The sequence below is a fragment of the Myxocyprinus asiaticus genome, chromosome 5 (assembly GCF_019703515.2).
Source record: "Myxocyprinus asiaticus isolate MX2 ecotype Aquarium Trade chromosome 5, UBuf_Myxa_2, whole genome shotgun sequence".
Lineage (NCBI taxonomy): Eukaryota > Metazoa > Chordata > Actinopteri > Cypriniformes > Catostomidae > Myxocyprinus > Myxocyprinus asiaticus.
Window position 1 is genome coordinate 32,323,145 of NC_059348.1, and position 18,785 is coordinate 32,341,929.

At 38.6% G+C, this 18,785-nt stretch overlaps 1 protein-coding gene and 1 long non-coding RNA gene across 3 annotated transcripts; one reads left to right on the top strand and one right to left on the bottom strand.

Annotated features, from left to right (window-relative positions):
* Positions 1 to 9,194: 9,194 nt before the first annotated feature.
* LOC127440484 (carbonic anhydrase) lies at positions 9,195 to 14,226 on the bottom strand. Of its 2 annotated transcripts, XM_051697100.1 has the most exons (7): positions 14,060 to 14,226; positions 13,156 to 13,353; positions 11,538 to 11,656; positions 11,178 to 11,270; positions 11,028 to 11,090; positions 10,751 to 10,906; positions 9,195 to 10,301 (listed from the first exon to the last, which is right to left on the bottom strand). In XM_051697100.1, the coding sequence occupies exons 1-7, from the start codon at positions 14,091 to 14,093 to the stop codon at positions 10,182 to 10,184; spliced, it is 783 nt and encodes a 260-aa protein (XP_051553060.1). In that variant the 5' UTR covers positions 14,094 to 14,226; the 3' UTR covers positions 9,195 to 10,181. The 2 variants fall into 2 exon arrangements, with proteins under 2 accessions (XP_051553060.1, XP_051553061.1); XM_051697101.1 differs by lacking the exons at positions 11,538 to 11,656; positions 14,060 to 14,226 and having other exon boundaries at positions 13,156 to 13,288.
* A 1,058-nt stretch (positions 14,227 to 15,284) lies between these two features.
* LOC127440493 (uncharacterized) lies at positions 15,285 to 18,418 on the top strand. The gene is made up of 3 exons (XR_007897138.1): positions 15,285 to 15,582; positions 16,049 to 16,124; positions 18,088 to 18,418. It is a non-coding gene; the product is annotated as an uncharacterized LOC127440493 (long non-coding RNA).
* Positions 18,419 to 18,785: the final 367 nt, after the last annotated feature.

The following is an 18,785-nucleotide window of genomic DNA, read 5'->3' on the forward strand; positions in this document are numbered from 1 at the left end:
GACTTCATGTCTCTGCCTTCTGGGTTTATATATTTCTTTCAATAGCATATTCTCTCAGATGTGACCATCCGACTCAGCTATGCGATTCAGTTCACAGGCGCCCGCCCAGGTTCAGCGACATCCGCTTCACCTCGGTGAAGGGCGAGAATGCCACTACCTTGCGTGCGGAGATCGCTACCCTTCTACGGAAGGGTGCGATAGAGCCTGTCCCTCTGGCCAAGATGAAGAGGGGGTTTTACAGCCCCTACTTCATCGTTTTGAAGAAAGGCGGTGGGTTGCGACCAATCCTGGACCTGCGAGTACTTAACCGGGCTTTGCACAGACTCCCGTTCAAGATGCTGACACAAAAACGCATTCTAGCGAGCGTCCAGCATCAAGATTGGCTCGCAGCGGTAGACCTGAAGGATGCGTACTTCCATGTCTCGGTCTTACCTCAACCCAGACCCTTCCTGCGGTTTGCTTTCGAGGGCCGGGCGTACCAGTACAAGGTCCTCCCTCGGTATAGACACGCTGGCACACAGCTGGCCCCCAGGACTACGCAAATATGCATTTCCCCCAGTGAGCCTACTTGCACAGACCCTGTGCAAGGTCAGGGAGGATGAGGAGCAGGTCGTCCTAGTAGCACCCTACTGGCCCACCCAGACGTGGTTCTCGGACCTCACGCTCCTTGTGAATTCCCCTGAGGAAGGACCTTCTTTCTGGCACCTGCGACCAGACCTCTGGAATCTCCATGTCTGGCCCTTGGACGGGACACGGAAGATCTAAGTGGCCTACCACCCGTGGTGGTAGACACGATCACTCAGGCTAGGGCTCCCTCTACGAGGTGCCTGTATGCCTTTAAGTGGCGTCTGTTAGCTAAGTGGTGTTCTTTCCGACGCGAAGACCCCCAGAGATGTGCAGTCAGATCGGTGCTTTCCTTCCTGCAGGAGAGGCTGGAGGGGCAGCTGTCCCCCTCCACCTTGAAGGTGTATGTAGCCACCATTTCGGCACATCACGATGCAGTGGATGGTAAATATTTGGGGAAGCATGACTTGATCATGAGGTTCCTGAGAGGTGCTAGGGGGTTGAATCCCTCCAGACCACACCTCATCCCCTCATGGGACCTCTCTGTAGTCCTTCGGGGTCTACGGAGAGCTCCCTTTGAGCCCTTTGAGTCAGTTGAGCTTAAGGCACTCTCTTTGAAGACTGCCCTCCTGACTGCTCTCACTTCCATCAAAAGGGTAGGTGATCTGCAGGAATTCTCTGTCAGCGAATCGTGCCTGGAGTTTGGTCCGGGTTACTCTCACGTGATCCTGAGACCCCGACTGGGCTATGTGCCCAAGGTTCCCACGACCCCTTTTAGGGATCAGGTGGTGAACCTGCAAGTGCTGTCCCAGGAGGAGGCAGACCCAACCTTGGCATTGCTGTGTCCGGTGCATGCTTTACACATCTATTTGGATTGCACGCAGAGCTTTAGAAGCTCCGAGCAGCTCTTTGTCTGCTTTGGTGGACAGCTGAAAGGAAGCACTGTCTCCAAACAGAGGATCGCCAACTGGGTTGTTGACACCATCGTGATGGCATATCACGCTCAGGACGTGCCGCCCCCCGTGGGGTTATGAGCCCACTCTACTAGGAGTGTGGCAGCCTCCTGGGCCCTGACCAGTGGTGCCTCTTTGGCAGACATTTGCAGAGCAGCGGGCTGGGCAACACCCAACACCTGTGCGAAGTTCTACAATCACCGGGTTGAGCTGATCTCATCCCGTGTATTGTCAGGTACGAGCAGGTAAGTTCCGGGACAGCTGGCTGGGTGTACCGCTTGCACATAGCGCCTTTCCCCTCCCTTGAGGTTAAGACGTGCGCGTTTGACTCCCAGTTGTGTTCACAAGCTGTGATCCCTGGATGACTTTCCCCCCTTAGCCCTGTGGCAGACAAGTTTGCAGAGAAATTTGCTGCCGGCCCAGTACGTGTGCTGAATAGGCCCTCTACTGGGGTAGGTGCTCCACATGTGCTGGTTCCCCGTAGGTGACCCCATGTGATATCTTCCGCTAAATCGTTTCCCTGTCAGTAAACTGCATCTTCCTTGGGCAGAGGCCCCTCTGCCCCCAGTCACCATGTTTGTAGGACCTACCATGGGACTTCTCCACATGACATACTTACGACAAGACTCGGTAAGACCATGTGACGTATTTCCACTCAAATACCCCCCCCCCACCCACCCCCTTCTCTGGGCATGGTGTGGTCTCTGTGTTGTCTTCCCCTTAGGAGTGACGACCCCCCCCCCCGACGTAGACACTTATGGCCCCCAGTCGATTAACAAATTCCACTCTTTTTGGGGAGATAAAAAGAGGAAAATAGGCCATGGCTGGGCTAGCCTGTCCCTATTTGTTGGGCAGTCGACTTGTTCCTGAAGGACCGTTCGACGCTCATAAGAGCGTTGGGGGAGGTTACGTGACGGCCTGATGCGCTGGCTACGAGGCACACAGCAGTCTGCCCGTCTTGCACCGCCAGTCCACGTAACACAGTTCAGCAAGTTGTGGCATTTTGTACAGAGACCCCTAGTGTCACTACATCGACACAATGTCTCGTTCCCTCCATCTGGGAGCGGATGTTACGAAAGTAACCAGGACGTTTTCCAGTAAAACAATTTCTAAACGTCCACAAAATAAGATACATTTAAGCAAATTGACATAAGATATTACAGATATTACTAGTCTTATTTTCAGAGAATTTTAACTAAAGTTTTATGGTTTATGTTTAAAACAAAAAGAATTTTTTTGTTGTTGTTGTTATTGTTGTTTTAAGCATACACCTCACTACATTTGGTTAGATTTTACTGAAAACAAGATGTAGTGTTTTGTCATGTTTCTTCTCAAGTAAATGTATCTTGTTTCAGGAATGTTTAGATATTTTACTTTACAACTAGACAAAAATACTCAATAGGACCATTTTTTTTATTATTATTTATTTATTTTGCATTGTAAAGCCTTCTGTAAAGAAGAGGCTTATGTCTGAAAACTAGAGCGTCTACTATGCCTGACCAGGTGGTGCAGAGTGATTAGACTGGAGAGTAAACCCTACCCTCTCCCACCCAAACGGTCAGTAAGCACACAGTCTCTGAAGAAAAAGCTTAGCCTGCCTGCCTGATGCACCTACCACACAGTACATGGACCGAACATGGGACAGCTTTAACAATGATCCTGTTATTTCCTGGACTCAGAAAATGGAAGTGAGAGTAATGTGACACTAATGAGGAACAAAATATGGTTGTAATGATCCATGCCTTTATCTGCCATTGTGTACTTCCAGTGACATGGGAAATGACTGCTAATATGCCAAGATAATTGTGGCAAAAAGCTTACAATGTAAGCTACAGGCTCAATCAGAAATGTTTTCCACATTAGTGCCAGAACCTCCAAAAGGGAGAGCACAATCTCTCATGCTTCTATGATAAAAATATATATATATATAAATAAATAATGCTCTCTCTAATTGCTGCAGTTTCTCTCATTGTAAAAGTCTTTTGTAGATTAGTTGGCTGCTGTAGTGTTGCATAATAGTAGACTTACAGTGACCCACCCTGCTTATCACACTGTTGCTTGCACTCTTATCTTCTGTCTAACAGCCATGAACATGGAGTTTCCTAACCTGGTATACAGACTCTGTGCAAAACACACCATGCATCACATGATTACAAATATAAACAGTGCTGCTAATATAAACAACAAGATCTTTTACATTTTAAGACCTGATCTCTCAAAATAGTGACAAAAGTAGCTAAATTATAGCTGCCGCCATAAAAACATTCACCTTGTGACCATGATTATTGTCAAAATACCGATTTGAGCTGTCTTCAGCCTGCAAATTGCAACAGATAAAACTGTTTGTACAAAACATATATCATTTTTGCTTGTTTTGACCATATAAAGCAGCTCCTTCAAGCTGAATTCTGCTGTTTGAACAGGACTTCTTGTTTCTGAATGTCAACACAGTTGTATATTGATCAGTGCCTTGTGAACTACAAAATATAAATTACCCAACTGAGTTAGTGTGCTACTAGTGCTACTGCCCAAACGGTTGCCAGTGCTTCTATACAAAGAGCTTCCTCTCCCAATTTAATGTTATAGTTTCTGCAAAGTCACAAGGTTGTATGATGTTGTTGCATGTGAGAAGAAAGAAAGATACAAATCATACAGAATGCAGCCACATTTTCTGTTGGTCATTTTCCATTGGAGTTGTCAGATGGTGTTTCAAAGGCCAGGGCAAAATGAAACTGATCTGTCCCCTGAAATCCTGTCTTCAATGGTTTTATTGTTTGGATAAAGAGGCTTTCTTCTGGACCACTCATCCACAGTTCCCCATAACTGCTTAATGTGGTGTCGCCTAGTTCAGTGGAACTATTAGGATAATTAAAATGAGGATTTTCACTTATTTAGTAAGTCCTTCACTCCCTCTGTCTTTTTGTTGGTCTTTCTTTCTTTCTTTTTTTTTCTTTTTCTACAAAAACAACATACCTCTGATAGAGTAAATTGGTACAGTTCAGATAATTGCAGGTAAAAACCTGAATATTTGGTACTGTAGTCTGCATTAAAACTATAAAAAATATTTTCAGTGCCTTCACTGAGCCTGTAATTTAGCCCTTTTGTACATGAAAAAGAGTGCTGGAAACTGACCCGGAATATTATTGAGTTACAGCTGCTAGCCACTTCAAGTTACAGGTCTGTAAAAAAGTAAAAAAAAAAAAAAAAAAAACAAGTATGTGGTTTCTGTGCCATTCACCTCAACAGCGGTCACCAAATGGAACTGCAAAAATAATCATAGTTTTCAAATAAATTTCAGAAAACTCCCCCCGTTTTCCATTGGTTGTACAAACAGATAGTCCCATGCCAAACTATGAATTAAGCCAATGTTGAAGTGTCTGGCTGAACACGTTGCTAAAATAGAACCACAGTGTTACACTTTAAGATTAAATGAACAAACAAATGGCTTTCTAATTGTTGATTCTGCATATTAAACTGGGATACAAAAAAAAATCTTGAAGTGGAAAATTTGATCAAATACCAATTTTTCAGCTCTGTAGCCAATCTTAACTCCATTGTGAAATTAGTTACATTTAATTTCTTCTTTCTCTTATTCAATTAATACAGTTTACACTGTAGCTTATCCCCAGGTTTTGTGTGACTCTTATATGACCCTTTCTTTTGTAATATCATGCTGTGAGACTTTGATTGATTTATCGGAAAAAGCAACACAACAGAGCAGGTGTACTTGGGGAACTACCATGTACACTTGTGGTCTGCCTAGGCATGATTTCACCATGCAGAAACAATTTTGATAATTGTAAGGACTTTACTGTAATTCAGCTATATGTGTACAGCAACTGACCAATCAAACATTGTTTGCTTCGCTGTATGCAGTTTGCTTTTGTAGACAGTTGTGTACAATTTTACAGTATGTCATCTTGTGGAAGGGATACTGGGAATCTGTTGATGTTTGCTGATGTACACAGATTCTGATGCAATAATTTGTCTTTTATCAATTCATTTTACATGTTTAAAGAAGCATTACCTTAGCAGGTGGCTGCTGCACATATACGATCTGAAATCAAAAGCAAAATAGTTTTGTTTTTCTCTCTCTCTGCTGAGTATTTCATTACCTTTCTTGTTCTCCTTTGTCCTCCTCCATGCCATTTTATTTACTGCCCTTCACACCCCTGCTTCCATCTATTTTGCTCTCTCCGACTATTCTCCAACCTATTCTCCGACTATCCTCCAACATATTTTGCACTTCTACTCTAAATCATTGGACTATAAAATTGTGAATGGATAGTTATTTAATTTGATTGGACAAGCAGTGTTTCATGCGTTCTGATATTCAGTGTAACAGCACTTCAGAGCCGTTTCGGAGCATACGGGGGCCCTAAGCAAAATCCTGCTTGGAAGCCCCCCTTCTCCCCCCTACCTTTCATTTTTTTAACAGATTTACACAATTTACTTGGGTCATATTTTAAGGTCTGAAAAAAACAGAATTCCTGATTAACTGAAGAGTCACATTCCTGTTGTAGGTGCGCTTTATGATGTCGAAAAACCCTTTGAGTGTGCGCATGCCTGTCACACCTAGCTACAAGTCTCTTTTTGCAGTTACATTCTCCCTTCCCTCTCGGGCCACAAGGGGGCCCCCTATAACGGTATAATTGAGCCATAGCAGCTGCCCGAGTCTTACTCGCAGCTTTTAGTTTATATATAAAAATAAAAAACAAAAGCAAAAAATAAATAAATAGCGACATTGCTTTGCGGAACCCCTTGGAGGCTTGGAGGCCCTATGCAGCCATTTATACCCTATATTATATTATATACTTATAGCTAGAAATGGCCCTGCAGCACTTGTACACTTCATTGCATGTATCACTTCGCTTGTCTGTGTTTGTGGCATTCAAAAGGGCTGTCAATCTCTGCATTGCTTGGTGACATGCAGTGGTTTATCCTGCTTTGGCTTCATTTAGAAATATGCAGTTAGAGATTCTTAAACAGACAAAACAACTGGCTATAAACCTTATTTACAGTAGTGCCTTCTTTGATTTTTGACAGGAATGAAAATTAGGCTGTGAGGGATAGACTTACATCTCTTCAATCACATGCATTGAATAAAGCTACCAAGATCACATCTAATTTTCCACAACTCATGTTATCTGGAGTTTTATTGTCTACTGAAATTTCAAATGTTTCGTCAGTGAAGTGATCCAAAAACACTTTAAACAACTGTACAACTTATTGAAGAGACTGCAAGTCCATCCCTCACAGCCTCATTGCCACTCCTATTTAAAATCAAAGATGGTGCTGCTGTGATTGTATTTAAAATGTGAGTTACTTTATATTAACTTCTTGATAATAGAACTGCTGTATAAATGCAATATCACACAAGCAAGAGTGCTAATAATCAGTTCAATAACACTCTAACTCATCTGATATTAATTTAATTCAGCACTCAAGCTTTACTCTTTATACAAACAGCTCTTATTTTAAGGGGATTGCTGCAGGAGTCAGCCCTCTTAGCAAGCATAGTGGATTGTCCTTCGTACCGTTACAGATAGTGCCACCCAAGATTCATGACCTCCACGAGAAAGTGTCCCCAGCACAGAAGTCAGAGTGGGAGAAACAACAAGGATTTCATAAGTAAGGCTGGACACTGACAAAGAGATTTAGCTATTTGTTAATGAGAGGCTGATCAGCATCCAAATCTGTGCTCATCCATGGTGATGCGCCAAGTTCCAAGATAAAGAATTCTCTCAGAATCTATCACAGTATCTCTGGGTAATGATCTCATTATTTCTCCATGATGGCAGAGCACAGAGTTGACATGGACCACAGACTGATTGGCAAATATTGATTGTGAATGTTCTCCCATTGCAAAAGTCCTCTTTTAATGTTTTTTGCTTATGGGTTATTGCATTTGGGACACAGGCCTGATTCGAACCTGTGTCCATGACCTGTGAGAAAACAATTATGTGTTTCAACAAGAACATTTCCTCTTTTACAAGTTACATAGTTTTCAATAGTAATTTCACAATTAAACCTTTCAAAATATGATAGCAGAAAACACTCCAATTTGCAATGGTTATTCAGAATTACTTCAAACTACAAGAAATTGGTACAAGAAAGTGGTTAATTTTGTCTGGCTTTTGATTAAGATCACATGATTCAGCAGAATCATTTTATGTTTTATGTGTTCTGAAAAAATCTGAATGTTTGGTTGGCTGCAGTCAAATCTATGTTCAGTGTTTTCACTGACCCTTTTATTTTGCCCTTTTGTGCATGAAAAAGAGTGCTGGAAACTGATCCAGAATGTTATTGAGTTACAGCTGCCCATGTCAAGTTTCAGCTCTGTTAGTTCAGAAAAAAATAAGAAAATGGACATTTTGGTCATTTAGGAATGCAGAGTAATGAACATGTAAAACATCTTGTATGTGTTAAGTGACTGTCAATTATCATCTCTTAAAGGGATACAGGGATAATTCACCAATTATTTCATTGTTTACTCACCCTAATGCTGATCCAAACCCGTATGACTCACAAAAGGAGGGATTATAAAGGAGGTTCTTTTTACAGATTTCCATACAATGCTGTTGATGGTGACTAATTTTAAAGCTTAAAAAAGTATACAGATGTGTCATAAAAGTAGTCCATGCGAATTAAGCATCATAGTCCAAGTCCTCTGAAGGCATACCATAGGGTTTGGTGAGAAAAAAACAAGTAATTTTAGTTTATTTACAATCATAAATTTTTCAGCCTGGTCTCATGAACATTACGTGACTGTGGAAATATTTGGCTGCAGTTTCCCAGTGAAATGTCCAGCCAGGGGCGCCAAAAGCGAGTGAAATGGTGTTGTAATCAGATGATCAGACAGAAGTTTTAACCAGTAAAACGTACCTCCCTAACCTAAAACTTTAACCTAAACCTAACCAGTAGTGATCTGAAATGAAACGAGAGGTAGACACAATGGAGACATACCCATAACCAGTGCCTAAACCTAACCGATAGTGTCCAAAAACAGAATATCCAAAAACCACAACATTTCGTGTCACTTCTATGACACTATCATCTCACGTGTCAGCTTGTGTGCTTGACTTGTGTCAAATTGTGTACTTCAGAGTCCAAAGTCCAATACTCTATCAGGTAAGCTACTGCGGAAGTTAATCATGTTGGAATAAGTGTGTTAATGTAGGTGAGTCTGTAATACAAGTGTCAAAATGTATCGTTTTTCAAATGATGCATTATAGTAAAAGTGTTTCAATATCATAAGATTGCAGTGTGAGTAATAGTGCGAAAAATAAATGTTTATAACAAGGGTCGGCAACCTATGACACTCGTGGCAGCATTGGCACGTGGAGGGGTAATCACTGGCACACCAGCAACGGTGAGAGAGGAATAGACTATTTTATTTATATAAATTCTGGTTTAAATTCGACTATGTTTTTATTTTATTTTTTTAATTCCTCTGTTTGTGTTGCACTGAAGAAAAACAGCAATGAGCTTGGAACAACATGAAAGCAAGTAAATGCTGACATAATCTTTATTTTTAGGTCAACTATTCCTGTAACTAATTTATTTTCTATTTCTTTTGTGTGTCAATCTTAACATTAGGTTACAGTAAATGTATGTAAGGCACTGAGACATCTTTAAGTAAATGTTGTGCAGTGGATGGAAAACAACCTCAGAAAGTATAGTTTAAAATATATTTCTTTATTGCTGATAAAATTCCAATCACTTGACTGATTTGCAGACATTCTTATTCATTCCCAATATTTGTCATTTAGGCCTAAATTTTTATTTTAAAAATATATATCATTGTATCTACAGCAAGACATCATGGTCCAACATTCTTAGAAAAAAAAAAGTGAATCCCTTTAAATTACTCTTAATGCCCTAAATAATGAATCGCTTCAATAACATAATACTCTTGCTGTTAGTAAGTGCTTTCCTGGCAGGTATTTTATTAACTAAGCTTCAACACATCTGATCAGTCATTCATACAACTGACAAATTCGCATATTGCTATAAAACTAAACAGAACCATGAAGTCTAAAATGTCCCATCATGCTTTTTCCTAATAAAGAACATGGATCATATTCTCTGCACAATGTAAATCTGCAAAGCTAGAAGATTTACCTATAAAAGCACAAAGTATAGAAACCAGTAATTTGTCTAGTTTGTGATGATTAGAATTGGATTTTAAAAAATGACAGTGCCTGACCGATCAACAGCTGTTAAAATAGTCTCATTAACCTGTTTATGAGGAATTAAGAATACCTGGGCTTGTATCATTTGCAAATCACATTTTCAGCTGTCCTGTCTAACACAAAGCACCAAGTGTTTAAGCATTTTAGCTGGTACTTCTTATGTTTTCATTTTTTTTTTTCTTCAGAATTAAAGAACTAAAATGGGTATTTTTAATAAAATAAATAAAAACAAAGACAGTGAAGGTGTCTGTTATACTTCAAATATAAATCTAGAAAACCAACTTCCTTGTTTTCCATTTCACATTATCTTATCAATGCTGCATAGGTAACCAAGGACTTGGATCAAGAACAAATGCTATGATGTTTCAATAACAATTCCACTGGTAATGTTTTTGAAAAGCAGTCAGAAAAAGAAGCTCTATGTTGAAAGCACAGGCCTGTGGGAGGGTACTGGCATTGATACTGCTCTTTACTTGAAGGACGCACGCACTTTGCGTCCCTTGAGAGGTTGAGGGGGTCTGTAGTTGTCAACCATGCAGCAAGGTGTCTCTCCTTCAGTAGTGAACAACAGGCTTCGGAACTTAGCCATCTAAACAAAAACAGAGACAGAAAGAGGGAATTAACTGTTTTCCTTCAGCATGATCATACCATACGGGAAGTTAGCAAACTGTTCCCGAGAGTTCCAGTAACCTAGGATCGGCCACATTATGCTGACTAAATTGAGTAAAATCTATTGGTATTTTAATGGGTTATAAAAAGCTTTAGCCTGTAAAAGCCATAATTATAAATAACAGGATTAAGGCTAGACTCCAATAAAGACCTCATTCTTCCCAGTACTATATATATGGGCGTTAGCTTCTATCTTAAAGGCACAAGCCTACCTCGAATATGATACTGAAAGTCAGGCATGCAAAAAGCTTAAGATAATGTAATCTAGTAAGAGCAGAAACCTATAGAGCACTGACCCTCCCAGTTTCAAACTAGGAGTGATGTAAATCTTTGAGATGTAAAACCTCATCATATTGTGTAAAGCAGTACCTGAGCAGAGCTGACACTGATTGGTTCTTTCAGAACAATCCAGGTGACACTCTCCAGTAAAGGGGGCGTGGTCAGAGATCCATCATAAGTCCAGTAATCCAGAGAGGTAGGCAGCAAGACCTTAGGATCAAAGTTGGCAAATGTAGTCTGCCTGCCCTGGAGGGGAAAGATGATACAGTAAATTCATAAAATAGTTAAGGCATCAAAGTGTAAATGAGTAGAGCAAATATCCTAATTGGTATGGATAGGTGAGAATTGACAGTTAGCATATTAATACCTTAGATTTGATGTCATCAAGGGCATCCAGAACTTTCTGAAGTCTTGGATTGGCAGAACCAATCTAGTAAACAGAACCGCAAAAAATATCTTTTATTTCATATTATTTAATCTTTGCAGTTCATGAAATGTTTTTGGCTAAAATCCTGACCTTGAGAAAAACTCCAACCACTGCAAGGCCATCAGGTTTACTGGCAGCTTCACCAAAGTTTGGGTACTTGGTGTTCCAGTGAACAAGATGAAGCTTTATAAAAAAGGGGACACGTTATAAAACATTCAATACGTCCGATAAAATGTACCGAATTGGCTTAATATCTCTGCATATTTAAAAGAGGGGATTTACAGATTACATGAGGGAACATCACTGGAATATTCTGAGCAGTCTGAGCTATAATTAGTTTAAAGGAAAAGACGTTTAAGAATTAGAACACTCTGAAACACAACACAGAAGACTGTTGTCTTTGGTTGCTTCAGCTGTAACGTGGTATTTAGAGAGAGAGAGACTCATTACCTCACAGGGGAACTTTGTTCCAGCAATAGTGTGCTCTGAACCCCTGTCATCACTGGCTCCCCAGTGGAAATGGAACTGTTTCAGCCTGTATGTCCCAGTAATGGGGCCTCCAATCAGAGCTATACACACACACACACATGTTGGTTTGGCTATCCTTATGAGGACTCTCCATAGACATAATACTTTTTATACTGTAAAAACTATAGATTCTATCCCCTAAACCTAACCCTCACAAAAATAAAATTACATTTTCAAAACAACAATGTTTAGTATGTTTTTTTAAGTGATTTGAATTATGGGGACACTAGAAATGTCCTCATAAACCACATTTATAGCATAATACCCTTGTAGTTACCAGTTTGTAACCTAAAGAAATGTCCTCGTAAACCACCATTGAAACATTAAAAGTCTTCTGGCTTGTCACACAGACTGGTACCGTCCAAGTACAATGGAAGTCCTAAATATTAACGGTAATAAGTTTACATTTAAGAGTCAAGACATTGCTTAAACCAAGTACAATGTACACAAAAAAAAATTTTGCATAACCATTGTAAGAAAAACTATGCATACATTAATGTACTTCCTACTTGGTAGACTGCTGACACATTTCATGTTTGGCAATGTAAATGTGAGTGGACAACTTTAGAGATTATTTGGACAGTTCAGTATTCCCCCCAACTATCTCTATAGCCAGCTCTTTAATCTCTTTTCAGAATGCATTTTCTATGCAGTAAGTGTTTGTATAGATTTTTTTTTCTATTGTGTTTCTGTTGCAGTGTCTTTAAAATGCATCTTTTTACAAGCATATGTGTCTCTCTATGTGTGAGCCCCCTCTTGAAACAGTCATTTAAATTCAGCGCATGGTTCTCTCATTGACCAACCATGGCATACAGCATTGATATGTGGCTCTATTCTGTCTCCCATAATAGAATACATTAGCACTTGAGTACACAGAGGACTAAGTGCCTCATTGCCACTGCCAGAAGAAGGAAGCCACATCCATTGCTCACATTTAAGCAGCAATAAATAAAAATAAATAAAAAATCAGAGTGAGCTTCATATCAGCATTAGTCCCAAGTGAAACACGTTTGCTGACATACTCAATATATATAACACAAGGTAAATTGGATTAAAGTGAGTTGGATTTTAGTGAGAGTCCCTATGACAAGGGTAAATTCAAATGATATTTTAGAGATAATTAAACACTAACATTAGGACTGATTGCCAATATGAGTGACAAAAGAGCATAGAAATTAGTCATTCAAAATTAAAATCATGCAAATAGCAAAATAGGGCAAATACACATATGTTAACAAGGACTAGTTAATTTAGTGGAGCCAAAACATTGCACATGCAAGCCACATAAAACCTCTAGGTTATCAATACACATGTAAGTCTGACTATGTCAAGTTAACACATCTGCCTGCTCCCAACTTGCTCAGAGGATGAAAACACAATCATTACTAATGAGCTGCATCTTGGGTTTTTTTCTAATACTTTACAAAGTTTCATAGTTCTCAGAGAATATGTAAAACAAGCACAAGTACATCAATTGCAACTATGTATAACATGTGTAACACCTATAATTAAGATACTTAAAGTCCACTGATATGCTTACTTGAGCTGTCATCGTCATCAGCGAAATCCACTTGGAATGAATGGCCATTGTTGAGAATGCCCTTAGCAGTGGCGGGGTCATATTTCAGTTTAAGATGCTTCAAAGAAGGGTCGTGTTGTGCTTGGGTGGGTACAATATCAATGGGAGACTGCCTGGGTCCGTTTGCAATGGGAAAGCTTTCTCCCCACTTTTCCGGCCCTTTAATTACAGAATGATAGAAAGAAGAAAAACACTCATATAAAAATGTCCCGTACTTTCATGTACAAAGAAAATTATTTTACCTTCCTTAAATTCCAGAATTTAGGTCTGCACATTGATTGCTACTTTTTATCTAATTTTGCTTGTTATTGTATTTATATATATATATATATATATATATATATATATATATATATATATATATATATATATAAAATTTATTTTTTTTATTATAATTTCCTGCACATATCCTCACCAACCTATTGAGTCATAATCCAGCAAATTCACTTTCCTTTGCTACACCTGATATACAGCATAGAGTCTATTAATCTTTTGCATTGTTTTTCAGTACATATGAGACTGTAAAAGTCTTCTTGACAGCTAAGTGATGATTTAATAATGTAATCATTGTGTAAGCAATGATTACATCGTTGTAAAAAAAAAATAAAAAAATAAAAATAAAAAAAAGGTTTGTCAGGTAACCTAAAAGTGTGCTTGATGTTGTAACATCTAAATTAACTGGTTTTATTCAAGTAAAATAATAATAATAATAATAATTTTTATATTACTCAACACCAAGAAGTGTAATTTTAAAGGTCAAGTAACATTTCCTGCATGTTTAACTTTTTAGAGAGTAATTTACTGTAATACTAATTAATTACTAAAGACTGATTAACTAATTGAGTATCAGTAAAACTGGTCTTACCATCATGTGGTCCATAACCCCAAGAATGAGACATGATTATTTGTGCCTTTCTTTCTTTTCTTCTAGTAAGACCTGGATGCTGAGGAGCAGTAACTGCTAGTTATCCAAACTATGTCAGCCTTTATATAGATTTCCCCTGATGGTACTGTACCTATCTCTACCCAGTGGGCTTGGCCACATGATCTCGGCGTAGCCCGTGTAGTACAGGAGGAGTCAGTTAGAGGACACTTGAAACAAATCAAAAGATTGGACCTCCCGGCTGTTTAATTTGCTCCTTTCACCATTGCGCTGCTCCGACTGGTGATGCGGCTCAGAGATGCTCTTGCGCCAGGAGAACATATGGGAATGGATGCCAACATTCCAGAAAAGAGGTCCTTGACTGATCCTTTCTGTATGTCAGTCGTTCATGGTGCTTTTGCTATTGAATTGCAAACCTCTCTATTCATGGTTTTCCCTGACAATCTAGAAATACGTCCTGTATCCAAGCAGCAGTACATTTTCCCTTGCCCTTCTTCGTCCTTTTGCGATGCTGTATTGTCACGCAGGCTGTTGTTGGACGAACAAGTGGATCTTAACAGTCTAATCTGTCAACAAAGGTGCAGATTAAGAACGTTGTTTAGATGCTTATTTAAAAGAAAAATAAAGGCGGTTCAAACTAGCTTATTCGCCCACGTTATCTGGTACACGTGTATGGGGTTAGAATTGTTTCTAATTAACATACAAATGGAAAGAGAGTCACAAATAAAAAATACCCCTCATCAACAAGTACTGACCTGAAATTGCATAGACAAAAGCAGGAAATTAATTCATAAGACTCTTAGAAAAAATAATATACCCGCAACACAGTCATTTTGTACAATGCGCATGTGTTCTGGACTATTTTAACATCATTTGTTTAACACCCACTCGAGCGCAGTGGTCCCTTTAAATTAGCTCTGAGAGGGAAATTCGTTGAACGTGTATGGGGTTAGAATTGTTTCTAATTAACATACAAATGGAAAGAGATTCACAAATAAAAAAATGGTTACAGATAAATTGAATGAGATCCACAAATAAATGTAAGGAGCTTCGCAAAAATGAAACGAATTCACAACTAAAAATAATGCGATTTACACTTATATCTTATGAGTTTCACAAACATAACGTGAATTCACAAATAAATAAAACTAGATTTGCAAATAAAAAAATTATTTACAAATATATGTTTTAACTCACAAACATAACTCTGTCCAGCATTCATTTGTGGATCGCTGGCTGTGCATTTGTGACTTCTGAAACATTTCTTGTGCAAAAGCTGCAGGCAATCCACAAATAGGTGGACTCCACCCATCATCTACTCAAGCCAATCAGATAATGGCCACATTACTCAGACCAATCGCTGCATATTCTATCTTCAACCAGCCACGCTTCATTTTACTATCTGATCCAGAGTCACAGGAGCGTGGAATAAAGCACATACAGATAAGCTCCAAGGCCACAAACTCTAAGAAACGGATGCCATCAGAGGAATACTGTGACTTAAGGTTCGTATCATTTTCTCTCTGTTATAAACATGTGTAGTGTCTTGATAAATGTCGACAGCTGAAAATTGCCCATTTGTAGAGTGTTCTAGCTAACCTGGCTGACTGTATGTGTCTGCTATTTTAATTCTAGCCAAGTTTCTTGACTGAATCTCCTAGCTACTTAATGGAAATGTATGTATGTGTCATCAAAACCTTTACTCTTAAAGGGGTCAAGACAATTTTCCTTGATCTTTTGATATATAAGAGGTCATAGTACTTTAAAAACATACTGTAAGTTTCAGAACTCAAAACTTATTTGTTAGTCCCAAAAAAAAAGGCTTTATTGAAACCAATATTCCTAAATGACTCGTTTTCTACTTCCTCGTCTGTATTACGTAATAGAGATGAATACATCAGCACAAGTCTGCCTCTGCATAAACAGGTCAACGCCTACTTCTTCATCATTGCCTCTTTGGCCCGCCCACAGGTTCGCGGTTAGAGCGGTGATGAGAGGAGAGTCTGCATGGCAGGGATAAACACAGGGATTATTGGAGCAACAAGAGGTTTGAGATGCCTGCAAAGTTTACAAAATGTTGTGCAGTGCCAGGTTGTGGAAAAATAGACTCTTTGCATTTAATTCCTAATGATCCTAACATTAGGAAAGAGTGGTTGATGTTTATTTTTAAAGTCCCGGATTGCATCAGTAAGACAGTGTTTGTTTGTTCGTTTCATTTTACTGTGGATTCTTTTTCAAACAAGACACAGTTTGACGCAGGCTTTGCAGAGAGACTTAAATTAAATGTTGATGCTGTGCCAACTATATTGGACCCGACAGTAATGTCGCAACAAACAAGTGTGTGTATCCATGTTAATTGTATTGCTTCATATGTTACAGACTGTTAGATATGTACTGTTAGATGAGTACTTGAATGTTTTCACCAAAAATGTCCAAGCTAAATTTTAGAACTATTCATGAGAAACTATTTATGTTGTTTAGTTTTCTTTTGATTTGATCCTAGTGATTTCAGTCGAACATGTGTATTAGTTTTAATGCGTGCTTCGTGTATCTTGTCACATCCAGCTTTCAATAAAAATTGCCCATAGCATGTTCTCATTGTTTAACTTGAATATTGCTTTCAGAGTGCCACAGATGCACATATAGAGTATTGATAGCAATCTATTTAGACAATCACTTTCCTTTTTAATGAAAACATCACTCATTGTAATGAACAACTTATGCGTGTCAGTACACTGAATATATGATGAATGATGAATATATGAAGAACGACAGTGTGACAAACACCAGTATGTTTTATCCTATATATGTTTACATGCTGCAATGTAAGTATATCCTTTGACAGTTATAAATGTGCTAGCACCAAGTATTTAAACTTTCGCTGGCACTGTCATGCGTTACAAAGTATTTGTAAAACACGTAAATGTTTCACCGTTGGAAAATGCCCCAATTATGTGACAAGATAAACACTGTTATGTCTTTGTTTAAATGAGAATAAAAAAGAATAACACCTATTACACAAATAGACAATGAATAAATATAAATTAGAGTGATTACTTACCACGCTGTCACAGACTGCAGTATCCGTGATGTTTGTGGAGGGCGATCAGACTCTGGCTCAAACATGTATGGCTGAATTCCTCCGGATGCCATTTTTAACCATCCAAACTTTTCAAAACAATTCCACATGCGTAAAGGCGGGGGCGTTGACACTTATTTCATATACAAAGATGTTACCCAATCATAGCAGTGGGCATTTACATCGAGGTCTTAAAGGAGACATGACACGAAAATTTAGCTTTTTAATCAGAGGGACAAAAACAGGATAGAAAATGTATAATTATTTCTAAATTATGACTATTTTTGATGAAAACATCTTACTAACATTGTAAGTGGACCTCAGTGAACATTATAAAATAAAATAAAAATTCAGTGCATGACACCTTTAATGTTACTTGGCAGATCCAAACAGACACACTACTAGACACTACAAAAGATCAGAAGTACTGATAGTGCCTTTATAAACATGAATCATATTAGATGATCTTAGGATCACAAACCATAAATTAATACCCTATATTACACAGTGTACAAGATCTGCTATCTGCTAAAAAATTGTATTGAAATAATATTTCAAAGGATTTATATTTTTAGCACTTAGTGTTATGGCAGACCAGTCCAATGTTACTCACAAAAAATAATTATGTTAACCCTGTAAAACAATATGTGTTTCACTTATTTATTCAGGAAGTATATGGGCTGTGAGATACAGGAGTCCAATAATAATAACAATAATATTAAAAGAGTTGTGAGGATACTGGAGAACTGTTGCTCTCTGCTCCAGTCCACATCACAAAAAGATGGAAATAGTTGTGGGACTTTTGTGCTACTGGTGGTAAGACATCACAAAGCTCCATGGCCCAATCTCATTTGTGTAACATGTTCTTTTCTATACAGTAATGGACATGTTTTTAACGTGTAACTATTATTTTTTCCAATCTTTTGTGCAGAATGCTTTTACCCTGACTAGGAGTATCTGTCCCAGACAACTGATACAACACCATGACGTGGCAATAACGATTTTCATGTACAAGCAAAAAATCTAGCAAAATGCCACCACTCCAGTTGTAATATTCAATTCCAGTGTTTGTGTGTGTAAAATATACTCACATTTAATGTGTTTTGTAGTTACATGCATGACAACCTGTAATTTGTAACCAAAAAAGCATGCCTTTTCACCAACAAACTTGCTTTAAAGTGTAAAAAAAAAAAAGAAAAAAAAAAACTCTACCTACTAACCTCAAAATACCTTGATAGACATTTGAGAACTCAATAAAAGATTTGTCAACTAAATGACAAAAAATATTTTGTCAAATGAGATGAGTCATCATTTATTTATACATATTGATGTTGTTCCAAACCCAAATGACTGACTTTCTTCTGTGGGAGGAAAGGAGATGGTGCTGGTGTAGTGGACTAAAGCACTGAACTGGTAAGTGGAAGGTTGTTGGTTCAAACCCCACAACCACCACCATTGTGTCCTTGAGCAAGGCACTTAACTCCAGGTTACTCCAAGGGGATTGTCCCTGTAATCAGGGCACTGTAAGTTGCTTTGCATAAAAGTGTCAGCCAAATGCATAAATGTAAATCTTACATAACTGAAAAATAAAGAATCTCATATTACACATTTTAAAAGGTGTGCTGTATT

What these genes read in the sequence shown, in the direction of transcription:
- LOC127440484 (XM_051697100.1), bottom strand. Translation starts at nt 14,093, where the DNA reads ATGTCTCATTCTTGGGGTTATGGACCACATGATG. An exon ending in GGGTTATGGACCACATGATG is followed by an intron (nt 13,354 to 14,059) that starts GTAAGACCAGTT and finishes CTGTAATTAAAG; the next exon opens with GGCCGGAAAAGTGGGGAGAA. An exon ending in TTGATGACATCAAATCTAAG is followed by an intron (nt 10,907 to 11,027) that starts GTATTAATATGC and finishes TTTCCCCTCCAG; the next exon opens with GGCAGGCAGACTACATTTGC.